Source organism: Phacochoerus africanus, chromosome 14 (assembly GCF_016906955.1).
Source record: "Phacochoerus africanus isolate WHEZ1 chromosome 14, ROS_Pafr_v1, whole genome shotgun sequence".
Taxonomy (NCBI): Eukaryota; Metazoa; Chordata; class Mammalia; order Artiodactyla; family Suidae; genus Phacochoerus; species Phacochoerus africanus.
This window is the reverse complement of record NC_062557.1, coordinates 39609401-39627633: the sequence shown is the minus strand read 5'-3', so window position 1 is coordinate 39627633 and position 18233 is coordinate 39609401. Positions and strand designations below refer to the sequence as shown.

At 40.1% G+C, this 18233-nt stretch overlaps 1 protein-coding gene across 3 annotated transcripts in view; it reads left to right on the top strand.

The window, feature by feature from the left end:
- AP2B1 (adaptor related protein complex 2 subunit beta 1) overlaps positions 1-18233 on the top strand; it is a 129343-nt gene that overhangs the window by 32457 nt on the left and 78653 nt on the right. For all 3 annotated transcript variants that reach the window (XM_047758915.1, XM_047758916.1, XM_047758913.1), the window contains exons 6-9: positions 9485-9675; positions 12026-12247; positions 12900-13020; positions 13124-13219. In XM_047758915.1, the coding sequence (XP_047614871.1) occupies positions 9485-9675; positions 12026-12247; positions 12900-13020; positions 13124-13219 (630 nt within the window). The remainder of the gene's footprint in view (positions 1-9484; positions 9676-12025; positions 12248-12899; positions 13021-13123; positions 13220-18233) is intronic.

Sequence of the window (18233 nt, the reverse complement as noted above, 5' to 3'; positions counted from 1 at the left end):
GTTTTACCATTTTATATTTTAGTTAAAGCTGACTTTCAGTGAAATATTATTTGAAAGAGAAAAGAGAGTTTGAAGTAAAAAGAAATTCTCACTCTGTTAGGTCCTAGCTTAACCTCTTCTTAGAATGAGAGATACCATCTTAGAGCATTGTTGGGAGTATTAATTGAACTGTTGCATAAAAGGCATCTATTAAAGTGGCTGGGTCATGAGAGTTCACGAGATGATGGCTGTTGCTACTGTAATTATGAAGTAGACATTAGGCAAAGGTTAACATTATTGCTACAATATCTTTTTTCTTTTTAGGGCCATACCTTTTCCCAGGCTAGGGGTTGAATTGGAGCTGTAGCTGCTGGCCTATGCTGCAGCCACAGCAATGCTGGATCCGAGCCACATCTGCAATGTGCACCACAGCTCATGTCAATGCCAGACCCTTAACCCGCTGAGCAAGGCCAGGGGTTGAACCTGCGTCTTCATGGATGCTAGTCAGATTCATTAACCGCAGAGCTACGAACGGGAACTCCTTTTGCTATAGTATCAACTTAAAAGGTTCTGATCCCTTTGATACATGTACGAATTCATATAGTAAAGTCTTTTCTGAGAGAATTAAGACTAATTTTTTTTTTCTTTTTTTTAACGGCCGTACCTGCAGCATCTGGAAGTTCCCGGGGGCAGGGATCAAATCAGAGCTGCAGCTGAGGCCTGTGCTACAGCCATGTCAACACCAGATCTGAGCTGCATCTGTGACCTATGCTGCAGCTGCCATGATGCCAGATCCTTAACCCACTGAGCTGGGCTGGTGATCAAACCTGTGTCCCAGCACTCCTGAAACTGCCGATCCTATAGTACCATGGTGGGAACTCCTAAATTTATTTTCAGATGAAAGTTTTGTTAGTCCATTAATTTGAAAATAAACCTGTTTTCAGAAAGAGGAAGCACTTTGGAGGGATAAGAAAATAGCTCCCATGGTTCTTTACAAATGTCAGAATTTTGAATATTCTGTCTCACTAAATTTATATTTGTAAGAAAGATACACTTTTGAATGATAGTGACTATTCTCTAGCTTTTTGCCCATACAGTAGGATTTTCTCTCCTCACTATAGTTTTTCTTGGTCTCAGAGGTGTTTTGAGGTATCCAACTTGAGTTCATGTTTACACTAGAATCTGCCACTCCAGAGACTGTCTTGACAGCCCCACCAGATGTTCTTTGCGTTTTGTGAGCTCAAGTCTCCTAAGTCCTTTGGCTCAGGGCCTTTGCCCCTTTGATCTTGCCTTCTGAGCCTTCTCAGTTCTGCTGCCGTCACTCTTTGAGAACTGCCCCTGGGAGTACTCCTGTTCCATTGCTCTGTCCTCTCTGCCAGAGCACAAACTACTGAATTAGTAAAAACAAACAAAAAATTCTTTTCTTGGTTTTTCTGCACAAGCAGCATGCTCTCAGAACTTGGCCCAATACAGCTTTTAGCAAATGTTCCAGTTAAAATACCAGCTTATTCTAATTGGAATGTATTCTGGAAAGCTGTTTTATGAAAAATAGCATTTTTCTTAGAAAAAGTGTGTTTTAACCCTGTGCTAGCCAGCATGTAGAAGCCACACAAGATGATGGCGGTGGTTCTCAACTGGGGATGGTTTTGCTCCCCAGAGGACATTTGACAGTGTCAGGAGACACTTTGGGTTGTCACAGCTGATGGGAAGGATGCTACTGACATCTTGTAGATGTCACAGGTAGAGTTCACAGGTATTTGAAACATTCTGCAAAGCACAGGGAGCCCCCTCCAGGAAAGAATTTTTCCCTCCCAAAACATCAGTAGTGCTAGGGTTGTGAACATTTGAATTATGGGAATAGCATGTAGCCTTTAGGGCCAGAGTGACTGCTGTTTAGAGTCCTGGCTTGGCTGCTTCCTAGAAAGGTAGCCTTGAACAAGTTATTTAAAATGAGCTTCAGTTTCCTTATATGTAAAAAATAGAAGTAGTAATGCCTGTTTTACTGGATTATTTTGAACATGAAGGAATAACTTTTTAAAAATTTAGATAATGTCTGAGATATAATAAATTCTTAATAAACCTCAGCTATCCTTGGGCAACAGATCTAACATGATGTACTTTCCATCGTTGTCATTTTTTATGTAGGCTTTAGAAGGTTGTGTTTTGGCTTGTTGTCAGTTTGAGATGCTAAATACTAAAAAATGAAATATCTCTGATCATTTAAAAAATTTGAGAAGGATTTTTGTCAGGATATATTTGTTGTCCTTGTGGGCTGTGTTAAGTTGTCTACCAAAGACCTCGTTTAATTTAGTACTTTAGTTATACGACTTCTGTTATCCCTAAACAAATATTAATAAATAAGAGAGTTAGGAAAAGTAAAATATTACACAGACGTGAAATTAGAAATGTGTAATGCTCTTCATGCCAACTGTCCGTAAAGGAGTTTCGGAGCTGGTAGAATTTTAGGCATGTGTGAGAATGTCTGTATGTGGTAGACAGTGGGTAAGAGCGAGAGGGGGTGGTAACCTGTTCAGTCTGTCTGAATTCCCCATGTAAGTGATGTTCTGTTTGGTACTTGAAGGTGGTCCACTATTAATTTCTGCAGGACTGGAGTATTAAGTGAAATCATTGGAGGCTGCTTTGTTATTAGGGCAGCTGCCTAATAAGTTATAGAGGAAGCAAATAATTTTTGTTTTCCCTTATAATAAACTTGGCAGAAATTTTTTTTTTCTTTTTTTTTGTCACTTGAGGGCCTTACCCGTGGCATATGCAGGTTCTCAGGCTAGGGGTCGAATCGGAGCTGTAGCCACCGGCCTACGCCAGAGCCACAGCAACGCTAGATCCTTAACCCACTGAGCAAGGCCAGGGATTGAACCCACAACTTCATGGTTCCTAGTCAGATCCGTTAACCACTGAGCCACGACAGGAACTCCGCAGAAATCTTTCTATATGTATTCTCACTTTAGAAATTTTAATCATCAGTTTTTATTTTATCAGTTAATACTAATAGGGTTTGTTTTTTGCTTGTTTATTTCTTTTTAGGGTCACACCTGTGGCATATAGAAGTTCCCAGGCTAGGGGTTGAATTGGACCTGCAGCCGCCGGCCTATGCCAGAGCCACATGCCAGAGCCGCAGCAACACGGGATCTTGAGCCGAGTCTGCAACCTACACCACAGCTCACAGCAACGCTGGATCCTCAACCCACTGAGCGAGGTCAAAGATCGAACCCTCAACCTCATGGTTCCCAGTTGGATTCGTTAACCACTGAGCCACAACGGGAACTCTCTCTTTTATTTATTTATTTATTTACTTATTTTGTCTTTTTTTTTTTTTTTTTTTTTTTTTTTTTTTGCCATTTCTTGGGCCGCTCCCGCGGCATATGGAGGTTCCTGGGCTAGGGGTCGAATCGGAGCTGCAGCCGCTAGCCTACGCCAGAGCCACAGCAACGCAGGATCCGAGCTGTATCTGCAGCCTACACCCCAGCTCACGGCAACGCCGGATCGTTAACCCACTGAGCAAGGGCAGGGATCGAACCCGCAACCTCATGGTTCCTAGTCGGATTCGTTAACCACTGTGCCACGACGGGAACTCCTATTTTTTTAAATTAAAAAAAATTTTGACTGCACTAGCAGCACTTGGAAATTCCGTAGCCAGAGGTTGAACCTGTGCCCCAGCAACAAGGCTGGATCCTTAGCCTGCTGTGCCATAGAACTCCTCTTAATGTCCTTCTTCAAATAATCTCAAGGCTCTAATTTACCAGGGGATTACTTATACTCACAAGGAAGATACTAAGCAGTGTGATAATACATTTTTTGTTTTGTTTATGTTGTCCTTTGCTTTTCTGTGATTTTAGGGTCTGTTGGCCAAGTAACTCTTTGATTCTTAGGCGTGCCTTTTGACTATTTGTAGATATTTATTTGTAGTATTTTGGCTTTGAGAATATTTATATTTGATCAGAATACATCTTAAGCCACTTAAGTAAGTAAGGAGTTTTATTGAGTCTAAGTTTTAAATATTATATTTTACCATGTATTCAGACTTTCTTGGCATAATGGAAATGTGTTGATTCTGTTAGGTAATTGTGCAGAGCTTTCTCATAGTGGGGAAGAAGATGGGGAAACACAGAACATTGTAGCATGTAATATAGTCAGCATATTATTAGTTGGCATTCTGGGCAGTGTCTTGGATTAAAGCATAAGCCCTAAGTTTTACTTTTTTGAGGAGGAAAATTAACTGGTACCAAATAGTCATTGTATCCTTAAGGAGATGATAATAACTGAAACATGCTGAGAATAAATGCCCTGTACTTTATCGAGTCACTTGGGGCAACTCTATGCCGGAGAAAGTGAGATTCCAAACTGTTGCTGACTTTCAGGAAGATGAAAGTCTGCACCTCACCTGTGTATTTATTATAATAGTTTTGGTCAGTTATTCCACTGCTTTCAATTTATTCAGTTCTTCAGGAGCAGCAGCCAAAATAATTGTAGATTGAACAGGAAAACTGAAGCATTTTTCAGAGTGTGTAACCTGGAAAGTCATTACTAGAAATGAATGTCTTCTAAATAGTAATTTAGTTAATAGGAGGTCAGTGTACTGGAGAGTGCTGTCTGTCTTGGATTCTGAGGCTCTAAAAGTGAATGAAATTAGAGAAATCATTCAAAGGGGAAATGTTTGAGAAATTTCTCATAAAGGAGCTTCTGTCTGTGATACTCCACTCCCAGTGTATATCCAGATTTCCTTCTAGAGCTCTTTTTTTTTTTTTAATGGAATCATTTTATTCTAACCATACCCACTGCTCCAGCTTGCTCCTTTTTAAGAAAAAAAAAAATGAGGTCAAATTTATGTCCTCAGAATTGCTGCGTATAAGATAAAGGTAACTGGTAATTCATATTTTATAGGTAGATAGTAAATCTTACTTCTTTAAGTGCTGCTAGGATGTGATTTCAGAAATATGTATATTAAGAGAATACATTTTTCTCTTTGTATAAATCTACTAACCCCAAACTCCCCATTCATCCCACTGCCCCCCTGCCCCGATAACCACAAGTCTGTTCTCTGTGTCTGTTTCTGTTTTGTAGATAGGTTCATTTGTGTCGTATTTTAGATTCCTCCTATGAGATATCCTAAGGAATTTGTTTTTCTGTTTCTGACTTACTTCACTTAAAAATCTCTAGTTGCATCTTTGTTGTTGCAGATGTCATTCTTTTGTTCTTTTTATGGCTGAGAGTAGTATTCCATTGTCTATATGTACCACATCTTCTTAATCCATTCATCTGTCCATAGACATTTAGGTTGTTCTCATTTCTTGGCTATTGTGAATCAAGCACTTTTTTCTTTGTGGCCATATTGGCCAAGCAAGTCACTGAATTTTTCTAACCCTGTTTATACATTTTAAAAGCCTGTTTCCATATCTATAATAGGTGGCTTTTGAAAGCAGCTATCTTAGAGTTGCTATGAGGATAAATGGCCTAGTAAGTGTTCGGTAGATTTTAGCTATTACTGTCTTTAGCTCTTTGTCCAGCTCTATTAGGTATAGACTTTCAGGTATGTACTTTTTATACAAAAAGTAAAACGCAAACTGCTTACCTTAAAAAACATTAACTGGACTCCAAGGGCCCATAAGGAACTATCAAATTGAAGGGAAGTCTGTGTTTACAGCAGAGAAAGATGTGTCTAGGATTGAATGTGATTTTATTTATACACACACACTTTCGTATGTATGTGTTTATGTTTAGTATCTGTATCTATAAAGTGCACTTATGACATTAGGTCTGTGGGGTAGTGGGATGGGCAGGAGGAATGTTTAGCTGCAGCATACCCCAAAACAGAATTTACCATGATTGGGAGGCAAGGTGAATTTAAAAAAAATTTTTTTGATGCTATGTTTATGTTCCTTTGTAGCCTGGATGCCAGCTTTTTGTAAATCAACTCCTGTGGTGAGAAAACTCAATTAAACACTGTTTATAAATCCATTTTTATAAAGCAGAACTTCCTTTAGAAACCTCTTTCTAAAGGATCTCTGATTTTTCTGAGATAATAGTTGAAAGGCCATTGTTCTCTTCATGGCAGTGTTTCCTAAGAGAACTGCCAATTTTCTAGGGGGGGAAATGTAACACGTTACTCTTTTTTTTTTGTCTTTTTGCCTTTTCTTGAGCCACTCCTGTGCACATGAAGGTTCCCAGGCTAGGGGTCTAATTGGAGCTGTAGCCACCGGCCCACGCCAGAGCTCAGCAGCGTGGGATCCGAGCTGCATCTGCGACCCACACCAGAGCTCACAGCAACACCGGATCCTGAACCCACTGAGCAAGGCCAGGGATCGAACCCGCAACCTCATGGTTCCTAGTCGGATTTGTTAACCACTGCTCCACGACAGGAACTCCACACGTTACTCTTAATTCAAATTCAAAGTGCTGGTTCAAGTGAAAGAGAAAACTTTTTTTTTTTGGTCTTTTTTTGTATTTTTAGGGCCACACCTGTGGCATATGGAGGTTCCCAGGCCAGGGGTCCAATCAGAGCTGTAGCCGCCGGCCTACACCAAAGCCACACCAACTCAGGATCCAAGCTGCATCTGTGACCTACCCCATAGCTCCTGGCAATGCTGCAGCCTTAACCCACTGAGTGAGGCCAGGGATCGAACCCAGGGTTCCTAGTCAGATTTGTTAACCACTGGGCCACGATGGGAACTCCGTAACCTTTGTAAATCAGGGCAGCTACTGCAAGCGTCAGATTTTTTTCTTTTGTGATAGCGAATTAATGTTTGGAGAAGGATCTCTGGGAAGAGCAAATAAATCATGTTTCAATTTGTTATTTTTAAAGTTTGTTAAAAAAACCAGGTAATATATGTACTGTGTTCTATACAAAATTCCAAAGAAACACAGAGTATAAACACTGACAAGTGTCAGAGTTGTCCTGTATGCATACCCTGACCACCCAGCTGCTGTTTTGAAGTCAGCCTTTGTCTCCTTGAGATTCAGTGTGACAGGCTCATTTTAAGTTTCTGTTAAAGTATGAGAGAAGTGTGGCTCACTGACCAGGAGAGCACTTAGCAGCTCTTTATGGGGCCTACCTCAGTGTTTCTGAAAGCTTAGCAGTCTGCATGTGAAGATTAGGAGGTGAAAGTAGGAACGTAGAATAGAAGAAATTTTAGAGGAACAGCAGAGTTCTGTTATTGGGGACTCATCTCCTCTGGTCAGTCATTGGCTCACTGACCCTTTGGCAGTGATCCGTTTTCTCCGTGCTTACTTTTCTAAACATAACCTATAATCTGAGCTCTCTGGATCTTTTAATTAGGTTTACTTTTCTCTATTTTCTGTTTTAACGTGATAATAAATGAAAACTGCCTATTTTACCACCAGAACATAGACTTCATTAGCTGCATTATATGCTTGATTTTATTTCCAATTGCCTATGACGATAACAGGAATTCTAATTGTTCATTCTAACATCTGATCCTGTTCTCTTTCTTCTCCATTGCTTTTTTTAATTCCCCAACTCTCACCTTTTCTTTTACATTTCCTGTTAACAGACCTTATATTTCACTCCCCCCCGCACCCCACACTGGCAGCATATGGAAGTTTCCAGGAAAGGATTGAATCCAGGCAGTAGCTGGGACCTATGCTGCAGAAGCAGCAACTCTGGATCCTTAACCCACTGTGCTGGGCCAGGGGTTGAAAACCCCCCCCTCCAGCAGTGGTCTGAGCCAGTGCAGAGACAATGCTGGATCCTTTCATTGCCACAGTGGGAATTCCTTTTTTTTTTTTTTTAAACATTAAAAGAATTTGACTGGCATAAATGGATAAGTTGTGATAGAACATTTGTTTTGGACCAGATAATAACCATGATTGGTCATGTGTTGCCAGCAAGAGAAAAAAAATAGACCTGGTCTTCCAGTGTGACATTTTGATCCTTTATCCTATAATCCAGCCTATCAAGCGCATTGTATTTGGGAAATACAGTATCTTTTCCCCGCATGTAAAGCACAGAGATGATGGAGGGGATTTTTATTTCACTCTTCATGCCTTTAAATTTTCGCTAAAGTGAAACAAAGGCAAACAAGAATTAACTCAGAAAAGAACTTCATGCATGTTACCATGTGGTAGGTGGACTAGATAACCCTTCTTGATTGATCTAATATCAGTAAAATATGATACCCCAAATTTATTTTTTGTTAGACTTTTTGATGATGGCCATTCTAGCTGCTGTAAGGTGGTACCTCATAGTAGTGTTGATTTGCGTTTCTTTAATAATTAGTGATGTTGAGCATCTTTTCATGTGTGTTTTGTGGAATCTGAAAAAAAGGATACAGATGAACTTGTTTGCAGAACAGAAGCAGACTCACAGACTTTGAAAAACTTAACAGTTAGCAAAGGGGACAGGTAGGGGGAGTGGGAGGGATGGACTGGGGCTTCAGGACTGGCATATGAACACTGAGGTATATGGAATGATTGGCCATTGGGGACCTACTGTATAGCACAAAGCTGTTCAGGCTGCTGCAGTCAGATTCTTAACCCACTGCACTAACAGCAGCAACTCCAGTAGCAGTTTTTCATTTATCATGCAGCCTAACATAAGGATGCCTTTGAGATGCCATTGAATCTAAGATGGACTATTGTTTCCTGTATTACCTAGAAAGAAAAATACTTCCTATTAAACTGACATGCCATTGACTGTAAAATATATCTCAACTTCAGAGGTATTAATGTGAAAAACTATGCAACTTAAGTCTTGATGAATTACGGTAATATTACCACCTTAGGTTTGCACGAGGCATTGTAGAAAGCGCTTACACCCTGGTCATCTGATTTTATACTCAAACTAAAGATAATCTGTGGGGTGAATTAAATTATTCCCAGTTTTCCAGATGAGGTAACTGAATTTCACAGTGTTCTCAAAACAGCATGTTACAGTGAATGTTCAAGCTTACATTTTCTTACTCTAAGACTTATGATATGCCTGCCTGTATCACCTCTTCATCCCACAGCGAAGCACCCCATACACCTAAAAAATTATTTGGCCTAATGTGCATGTTTCATATATTTAAACTTCACTGCTTTTACAGCTGTTCATATATCTTCATTCTGTTGATAGTTTTGAATACTATTAAAATTGGTACTATATTGGGAGATCCCTTGTAGAGCTGGTTAAAGACCTGGCATTGTCATTGCAGTGACTTGGATTGCTGCTGTGGCTTGAGTTCATTCCCTAGCCTGGGAACTTCTACATGCCACAGGTGCAGCCAGAAAAATTACTGATATTTTAATAGTAAATGAATGACCCTCAGTATGTGAATTGTTTTAATTCTGGGTTACCTGACCACTAGGAAGCTATGTGTGCCACAGTTGGTGGTTTAATATATATTTGAAAGCAGTTTGTTTCTTACTGACTAGGAAAAATATTCAGGAATGGTTATGAGTTGAGATCTGTGAAGTAATCCAGAGAAGATTAAGTATTTGTCCATAGTTGTACTGTTCTTGGTAAGTCAAGGTCATTTCTCCTTCTTTCCAGGTGGTGGCTAATGCTGTAGCAGCATTATCTGAAATCAGTGAATCTCACCCAAACAGCAACTTACTTGATCTGAATCCACAGAACATCAATAAGCTCCTTACAGCCCTGAATGAATGCACTGAATGGGGCCAGATTTTCATCCTGGACTGCCTGTCTAATTACAACCCTAAAGATGACCGGGAGGCACAGAGGTCAGTCTGTTTTCCCATATAGAATCTGGGTGTCTTGTCTGGTTTGTTAAGTTCTAGTGTCTATATTAGAATAAGTGTCTGTTATGTTGAGAAAATCAGTGGCTTGTGGGATAGATAATTGTTTTCTCACTGTATTTAGGAATATTTCAGGTGGTGGAGTAAACCATGCACAAATAGCTCTTCCTAAGAGGAGATGGGTATTTTTCTCTCTTTTTTTCTGAACAGTACAGTTACAACCCTCTGCTAAAACCTCCCTCATCATGGTCTCACATCTCTCATATAGCAATTCCTAGCCATTTGGCAAACAAAGGATACTGAGTATCTCATTGGAATGACAAAATTTTCATTCTTTTAGGTTCGTAGTAAGTGACTTGATACCAGTTACTGAGCTGATCTATACCTATAATTTAGTACTAGAGAAACTGTGTTGGAGCCAGCAATATATGATGTCTTCCGTTAGATAGAAGAATCATGACAGTGTGAAGATTTTGGAAGGCACACCTGGATTGTTCTGCTCAGCCCGTTACTGCATTTGTGTTGCAGATTGTCTTTGACTATCACATATTGACTCCCAAATTTCATCTACCCACACACACATTTTAGTTCAGAGAATTGGAATTATCAGCTATTATTGAGCACTTTGTGTATAGAGGCACTGTACTAGGCAAACTACTTCTAAAAAATTGTTGACTCTTCATTAAAGTTGATTTTTTTTTTTTAAAGGGCTTCACCTGAAACATATAGAAATTCCCAGCTCATGAACACGCCAGATCCTTAACCCACTGAGTGAGGCCAGGGACCCAGCTCACGTCCTCATGGATACTAGTTGGATTCGTTACCCCTGAGCCAGAACGGGAACTCCTAAAGTTGGCATATTTTAATTGTGGTAGATAAGAATCCTTCCTTGCCTGGATAATGCAAGTGCTCTTCACTTGTCTAGGAAATTGTTCCCTCTGGTTTTAACCAGGGCTCACCTGAAAGTTTCTTTCCATCATTGGAAGTATATATATCTTCTGGAACAACTTTACATACACTTTTATTTTCTCTTGATTATTGACATCCCACCCTTCTTCATAAACTCGGGAAATAACTATTGAGCCCATGCTATTTACCAGGCTCTGAGGATATGGCACTGTGTAGACAAAAATCATAGCTCTCAGGGAACTTTTATTCTGAAGGACAGGGTAGAAGTATATGTAATATGTGTATATTAGTACAACATAAAATATATCAGATAAAAGTAAGTGCTAACAAGAAAGACACAGTAGGAGTTCCCATCGTGGTGCAGTGGAAATGAATCTGACTGGAAGCTATGAGGTTGCGGGTTTGATCCCTGGCCTTGCTCAGTGGATTAAGGATCTGGTGTTGCTGTGGCTGTGGTGTAGGCTGGCAGCTGTAGCTCCAATTAGACCCTAGCCTGGGAGCCTCCATATGCTGCAGGTTCGGCTCTGAAAACAAAAAAACGAAAGAGAGACACGGTAAGGAAGAGAGATAAGAAATACGGGGTGGTCAGGGAAAGCCTCTTTGAGGAAGTGACATTTGTATAAAGACCTGAAGGAGGTCAGGGAGTCAGCCCAGTAGACATATTGGAGGAAGGGAGGGAAACACAGCTTACTTGTCTTGAATCTTTAACTGAATACAGCCACTCATGTTGCCTCAGAGCTATCAAAATTGATGTAATTTCTGAAGAACCCTCAGTGGATAATCAAGTGTTCTAGATTTTATGAGGCATTTACATGTAGATGTTAAGGGGTAGGAGAGAGGACGTGGTCAAGAGAATATTGCAATGTTAAAAACAAACAAACACACAGAAACCCTTTCTGAGATGCCCTTATTTTCCTGAAGGCAAGAGGTTGTATAGTTTTCCCCATCAGCCCATCTCCTCCTGAATCTTACAATGAAACTTCAGCCACAGTTGGTTAATACTTCTCACTATGAAGTCACTCTCAGAATGCTTAATTTGACTTTCTGTAGGTTGAGGAGAAATGGGCTGGGAGGCAGGGAGCCCTTACATAATGTGGGGAGACAGAGAGGACTATGAAACAGGAAGGTAAATGGTGTGAGCTTCCAAGTGTTTTGGGTATTGGCTAGTTCGCCTCCAGTTTGAACATCCCTTGTTGCTGGTTTCCTAAAGTCTTCTGATGTCCCCGCTCTGCCTGTAGTTTGCTGGGAATGAGGCTTCTGCAATGTTGGATCCCAAATTTACCTACGCATGAAGTTTTGAATGTTCTAACTGATTCTCTAATTTCTTGACACTTGGGCCATGGGACCTCTGACAGCATTACCTTAAAGACTGGATTGAGCAAAGAAATTACAATTCAAGATACTAACTTTTGTTTTCTGCCCTCAGCATCTGTGAGCGGGTAACTCCCCGGCTATCTCATGCCAACTCAGCCGTGGTGCTTTCAGCGGTAAAAGTCCTAATGAAATTTCTTGAGTTGTTACCCAATGACTCTGACTACTACAATATGCTGCTGAAGAAGTTGGCCCCTCCACTTGTCACTTTGCTGTCTGGGGAGCCAGAGGTGCAGTACGTTGCCCTGAGGAACATCAACCTAATTGTCCAAAAAAGGTTGGGAAAAAAATGAAGTGGTGGTGGTGGTGGTTGTGGTGGTGGTGTTTTGGCCACACTTGTGGCATGTTGAAGTTCCTGGGCCAGGGCTCGAACCCACACCACAGTTGCAGTCTGTGCCACAGCTGCAGCAATACTGGATCCTTCACCTGCTGTGCCACAAGATGATTAAAGTTTTTAATTTTGAATTAAGCCTAATAACATCAATATTAAAGAGGTCTATGTTAAGCTCCACTTAATGGATGGAAATGAAATTACTGTATGCCAGAGCAACCTGCCTAGAGCTAGGAGGCTAACAATTGAGTATTCCTACATTAAATGCTCTACAATTTAGTTTGCCTCTTGAAGGACCTCTTAGTATGCTAGCAAGTGTCTGCTTAACATGATTCAGGCGGTAGTTTAGAGCAGGTTGTTCTTCCAGTGTTTCTTCTTGGGACTAAATACCTTGACCCTTAAAAAGGATAAAAAAAATAGTCTGCTAAATGGATCTGGTTAGAAGGATGTAGAGGAAATTTGTGTTTTTTGTTTTTTTTCCCCTCCTAGGATATAGTGTGTGAATGGAGAGCAGAGAGGCACAAATTAGATTTTAATACAGACTCAGAAGGATGTATCAATTTATGCCTCACCTTCCTTGCATTTCTTTGTATCACAGGCCTGAAATCTTGAAGCAGGAAATCAAAGTTTTCTTTGTGAAGTACAATGATCCCATCTATGTGAAACTAGAGAAATTGGACATCATGATTCGCTTGGCATCCCAAGCCAACATTGCTCAGGTCAGACTTAAGTAAACTTAAGATCTTGCCTTCAGGAGAACCTAGGCCATGAAATTGCTATTGGAGAATAGTTAAGATTGTTCACTTTGTGGATTTTTAACAGGTTCTAGCAGAACTGAAGGAATATGCCACAGAAGTGGATGTCGACTTTGTACGCAAAGCTGTACGAGCCATTGGACGGTGTGCCATCAAGGTGGAGGCAAGTGTCCCATAGTAGTTGTGGTTACATTATGGGATTCTGAGTATTCTCTTCATCACTTTCTTTAAAATGCATCCTTAAGTTTTTTAAAATAATAAAGTACATAGTTAAAATATTAAATAATTTGTCATGAAAATCAGCTGTCCCTGGTCCCACTCTTTCCAGAGGGAATTATTTTTCGTTTTAGTTATTTTGATTACTTTCATATCTTTAATATCCTTATGCTATTATTTATTGATTGCCAATTGTAGACATTTTCTGTTAACTCTCTGCTATGTATGATATAAGCAACTTATTTCATGTATTTCATCACTCCTACTTCTACCTTCCTGTCATGCAGTAGATTATATCATGAGTTTTTGTTCCTATGTTATGTATGTAAATTGAGATAATGTGTCTTTATTTCTTCTGTCAACTACCATCTTGCAAAATTTACTGTGCGTATTATGATGATAAATATGTAGAGCCTCTACAATACAAATGATTGTACTTTCTTTCTTAAGGAGACTTTTTACTTTTTATGGAGTTTATAATGGCCTTTCTTTTTTTATTCCATCGTGTGTCTTCATTGCATGATGTCTTCTTCCAGCTTTTCAAGTATATTATAAAATTATAAAACTTTTCTTTTGTACTAGACCCTTCTCTCTTCTAGTCCTCTGTCTTTCTAGTCCCTGCTGCATTTTGGCTGGTTGCTTTCTTTTCTGCACAGCTATCTTTACATACCGCCTCTCTTCATTGCTCTTTCTTGTTATTGGTACTTTGTAAGCATTCCTTTTTTTGTGGTTGCAATAACTTCTTAAGTCTCAGGGGATGTGAATTATAGTTTTTGGTGTTGTTTCTGCAGTTTGAATTATCTGGAGTATTTCATGGTGCAGGTTTCATATCTATATGATTTTTTTAAATAATTTTTTTGGGCCACTCCCATGGCATTTGGAAGTTTCCCGGCCAGGGATTGAACTTGAATTACAGCAGCAACCCCGACACAGCAATGACAAAACAGGTACCTAACCTGCTGTGCCACAAGAGAACTCCCTGTGTGTGATTTTTTAATTGAAGCGTATACCATGCATATAGTAAGTTGCTGCCCATTTATATTTAAGAATGAGATAACAGAAACGTTGTCAGGACTTCTGCGTAAATAGACAGGCCTGACACCTAGCAGGTTTCTGCTTTAGGGCAGGGAATTAATCTTCCCTTGGAAGTCCTCCTGAAGAGCTTCTCTGATGTCTTAGAGGACAGATTGGTTCTAGCTTGGTTTCAGCCTTCCAGTGGGTGTTAAGGGCTATAGCTTTTCCTGTCCTGCTTCATTAGTCCCCAGTCCTCCATTTGTTTTTCCTCATTCAGAAATGTGTTGAAATTAATGACGGCTTCTGTTCTTAGAGATATGGTGGATTCAGCACTCCATGTCTGTTCTTGCTACTTGACTGTGTAGTTCTGCTTTGAGTCATATTGGACTGTATGATTTCATAAGGATAGTTACTTGAATACTTTGTACAGTATAACCAGTGCTTCATAGAAATGAAGGAAGCAGAAGCTGTGTCAGAGAAGTGTCTCTGAAAGACAAGTTCCTAATTGGCCTTTCTTGTTACTATTGATGTCAGTGCTGCTTCATGTAGCTATCGCTGATAAATCATTTGGTAGACTAGGTGTTATTGCAAAAGTTAATTGACCCTGGTTTCTACTCCTTGTTCTGCCAGCTCAATTGCTACAGGTATTTAATATACTTGTGTTGCTCCACACTTAACATACTTAACTTTATTCTTTTCTAATTGAGAAATAGCCACCTACTTATAGTATTAATGTAGACAGTTTTCAGAGCTGTTTTGGTAGCAGAAGAGTCATTTTGTGCTTTTCTTTGCCTGAATGTTATTGTCTTATTAACTTCTCTGACAGTGCTCTCTAAAGAGTCTCATTCCAAATCTAAAAGATGGAGTTCCCATTCTGGCTCAGTGGAAACAAATCTGATTAGCATCCATGAGGACTTGGGTTCAGTCCTTGGCCTCCCTCAGTGGGTTAAGGATCCGCCATTGCTGTGAGCTGTGGTGTAGGTCACAGACGCAGCGTGGATCTGGCATGGCTATGGCTGTAGCTGTGGTGTAGGCTGGTGGCTACAGTTCCAATTTGACTGCTAGCCTGGGAACCTCCATATGCCACAGGTGCAGCCCTAAAAAAAAAAAAAAAAAAAAGCATAAGCCAAAGTTAAAAGATATTTTCTATCCTTGGAATTACTAGAAGGTGTTCTCAAAGCATCTAGATTCCTAGAGGCTGGTAGTACCATGTATTGTGCCTAATGGAAAAGTTATCCGTCATCATCTGGGAAAGATGAGCTTCTGGTGGCTCTCACTTCTCCTTTGATTTGGGTGCCCTGGTGGGAATATGCGATTGTGTGAGGAATGAACTTCCTCTAGAAGCCCAAGATCAGCTTTTAAGAATCTTGCCTTTTTAGCTAGTGTTCTCTTGAGTTACCTGGTTTTACCTGAGAACTTTTCCTAGAATTGTTTCAGTTATGAAATTATCAGTTGGAAAGAGTTGCCTACAAACGACAATTATTGGGGCAGGAGAGATGATGTTTGCGTGTTTTTAACTAACCTATCTGTGAGACAAGAGCAAGAACCAGGAAGGGATTGTAATAGACTTTCTGTATAGCTTCCCAACTGAGCTGCTGCTTTCTTGGGGCATCTGACCCTTCTTTTAATGTATAATTGGTTTCAAAGATATGACAAATGAGGAAAAAAACTTTTTTGGGGGGAGTTCCCGTCGTGGCGCAGTGGTTAACGAATCCGACTAGGAACCATGAGGTTGCGGGTTCGGTCCCTGCACTTGGTCAGTGGGTTAAGGATCCGGCGTTGCCGTGAGCTGTGGTGTAGGTTGCAGACTCGGCTTGGATCCTGCGTTGCTGTGGCTCTGGTGTAGGCTGGCGGCCACAGCTCCGATTCGACCCCTAGCCTGGGAACCTCCATATGCCGCAGGAGCGGCCCAAGAAATAGCAAAAAAAAAGGACAAAAAAAAACAAAAAAACTTTTTTTTTTAGTTTGATGCTTAGCTAAGAGAACAGGCTTACTGGAAAACCTAGGTGTTGTTAAGAGTTGGAGTTGTATTTTTATCATGACTGTAAATACAGGTGTTTCTATGTTGCTTTAAGTATCCTGAGTTGAAAAAATGTATAATTTTGTCATAGTAAATTAGTTAAGTTAAAGATTAAGCATAAACTTTTGAGTTAATAGCAGTGAGAAAGCAATCCTATAGTACTAGTTTTTTCAGTACCTTCTGCCTCTTCTTTTTTGTTGTTGTTGTTGATTTTTAAATAGATTTTTACATTCTCCCTCCAGCTTCATTGAGGTATGATTGACAAATTAAAGTTGTATATATTTACAGAATATACCTATTTCAGGCATGCAAAAGTTCCCAGGCCAGGGATTGAACCTGAGCCACAGCAGTGACAACACTGGATCCTTACCCACTAGGCCACCAGGGAACTTCATACCTTTTTTTTTGCTTTTCGCTTTTTAGGGCCGCACCCATGGCATATGGGTAAGTTCCCAGGCTAAGGGTCGAATCGGAGCTACAGCTGCTGGCCCACACCACAGCCACAAAAACACTGGGTCCGAGCCACATTTGTGACCTACACCACAGTTCATGGCAACGCCAGATCCCTGACCCACTGAGCGAGGCCAGCAGAAAACTCACATCCTCATGGATACTAGTCACATTCCTTTCCACTGTGCCATGGTGGAAACTCCCTTCATACCGATTTCTTTAAAAGGAGAAAATAAACCCCAATCCTTCTTTGTCTTACAAATAAAATGACTTGTGAGAGAGTTACTTGTTTGATTCTGTTTGAGAACGATCAAGGCACTAAGAGCAGGATTCCTCACTTCCTAGTCTTCTCTTCTTTGGTGTTTACAATTTCTAGTTTTTGTAGATCAAGATAAAATAAGACAAGTTAAAAGCAGAGCACTCTGTTTTCTTCTACCCCCATTCTACCCTCCCAAAGATGACTGGACATAATTTCAAATGTCGTTTATATAGTCCTCCATAAACAGGTATGTTTTTTATAAAGATGAGGTCATTCTATGAATGCTATTTATTAATGTTTTATAGTCTGCTCTTTTCACTTATACCTGGACATTTTTCCATGTTATTGATGGTATTTTATATCATTTTTAGTGGTTTATAGACATAATGTGTGATAGCTTCGTAATTATTTAGCCTTTCCCTTCCTGTATGGATCTCAAACTTGTTTTTGCTCTTTTTTTCAAATAACATAGAGAGGGTCCAAAATTGTAGCCAAAAATTTTTAAATAAAGTATAGTTGATTTACAGTGCTGTGCCATTTCTGCTGTACAGCAAAGTGACCCAGTCATACATATATACATTCCTTTTCTCATGTTAGCTTGCATCATGGTCTATCCCAAGAGAGTAGATATAGTTCCTAGTGCCCTACAGTAGGACCTCATTGCTTATCCATTTTAATTGTAATAGTTTGCATCTAGTAACCCCAAACTGCCTCTCCATCCCAGTCCCCCCGCCCCTTGGCAGCCACGAGTCTGTTATGTCTGTGAGTCTGTTTCTGTTTTATAGATAGGTTCATTTGTGCCATATTTTAGATTCCACAGATAAGCGATATCATATGGTAGTTGTCCTGCTCTTTCTGACTAAACTTCGCTTAGTATGAAATTCTCTTGTTGCATCCATGTTGCTGCAAATGGCATTTTTGTTCTTTTTTATGCCTGAGTAGTATTCCATTGTATACGTGTACCACATCTTCTTAACCCATTCATCTATGATGGTCATTTGGGTTGTTTCCAAGTCTTGGCTATTGTGAATAGTACTTGTATCCAAATCTCTGATCTCTAGTTGAAGTGAACATTTATTTATTTATTTATTTTTGTCTTTTGTCTTTTTAAGGCCACACCCATGGCATATGGAGGTTCCCAGGCTAGGGGTCTAATCGGAGCTGTTGCTGCCGGCCTATGCCAGAGCCACAGCAATGCCAGATCCAAGCCGAGTCTGC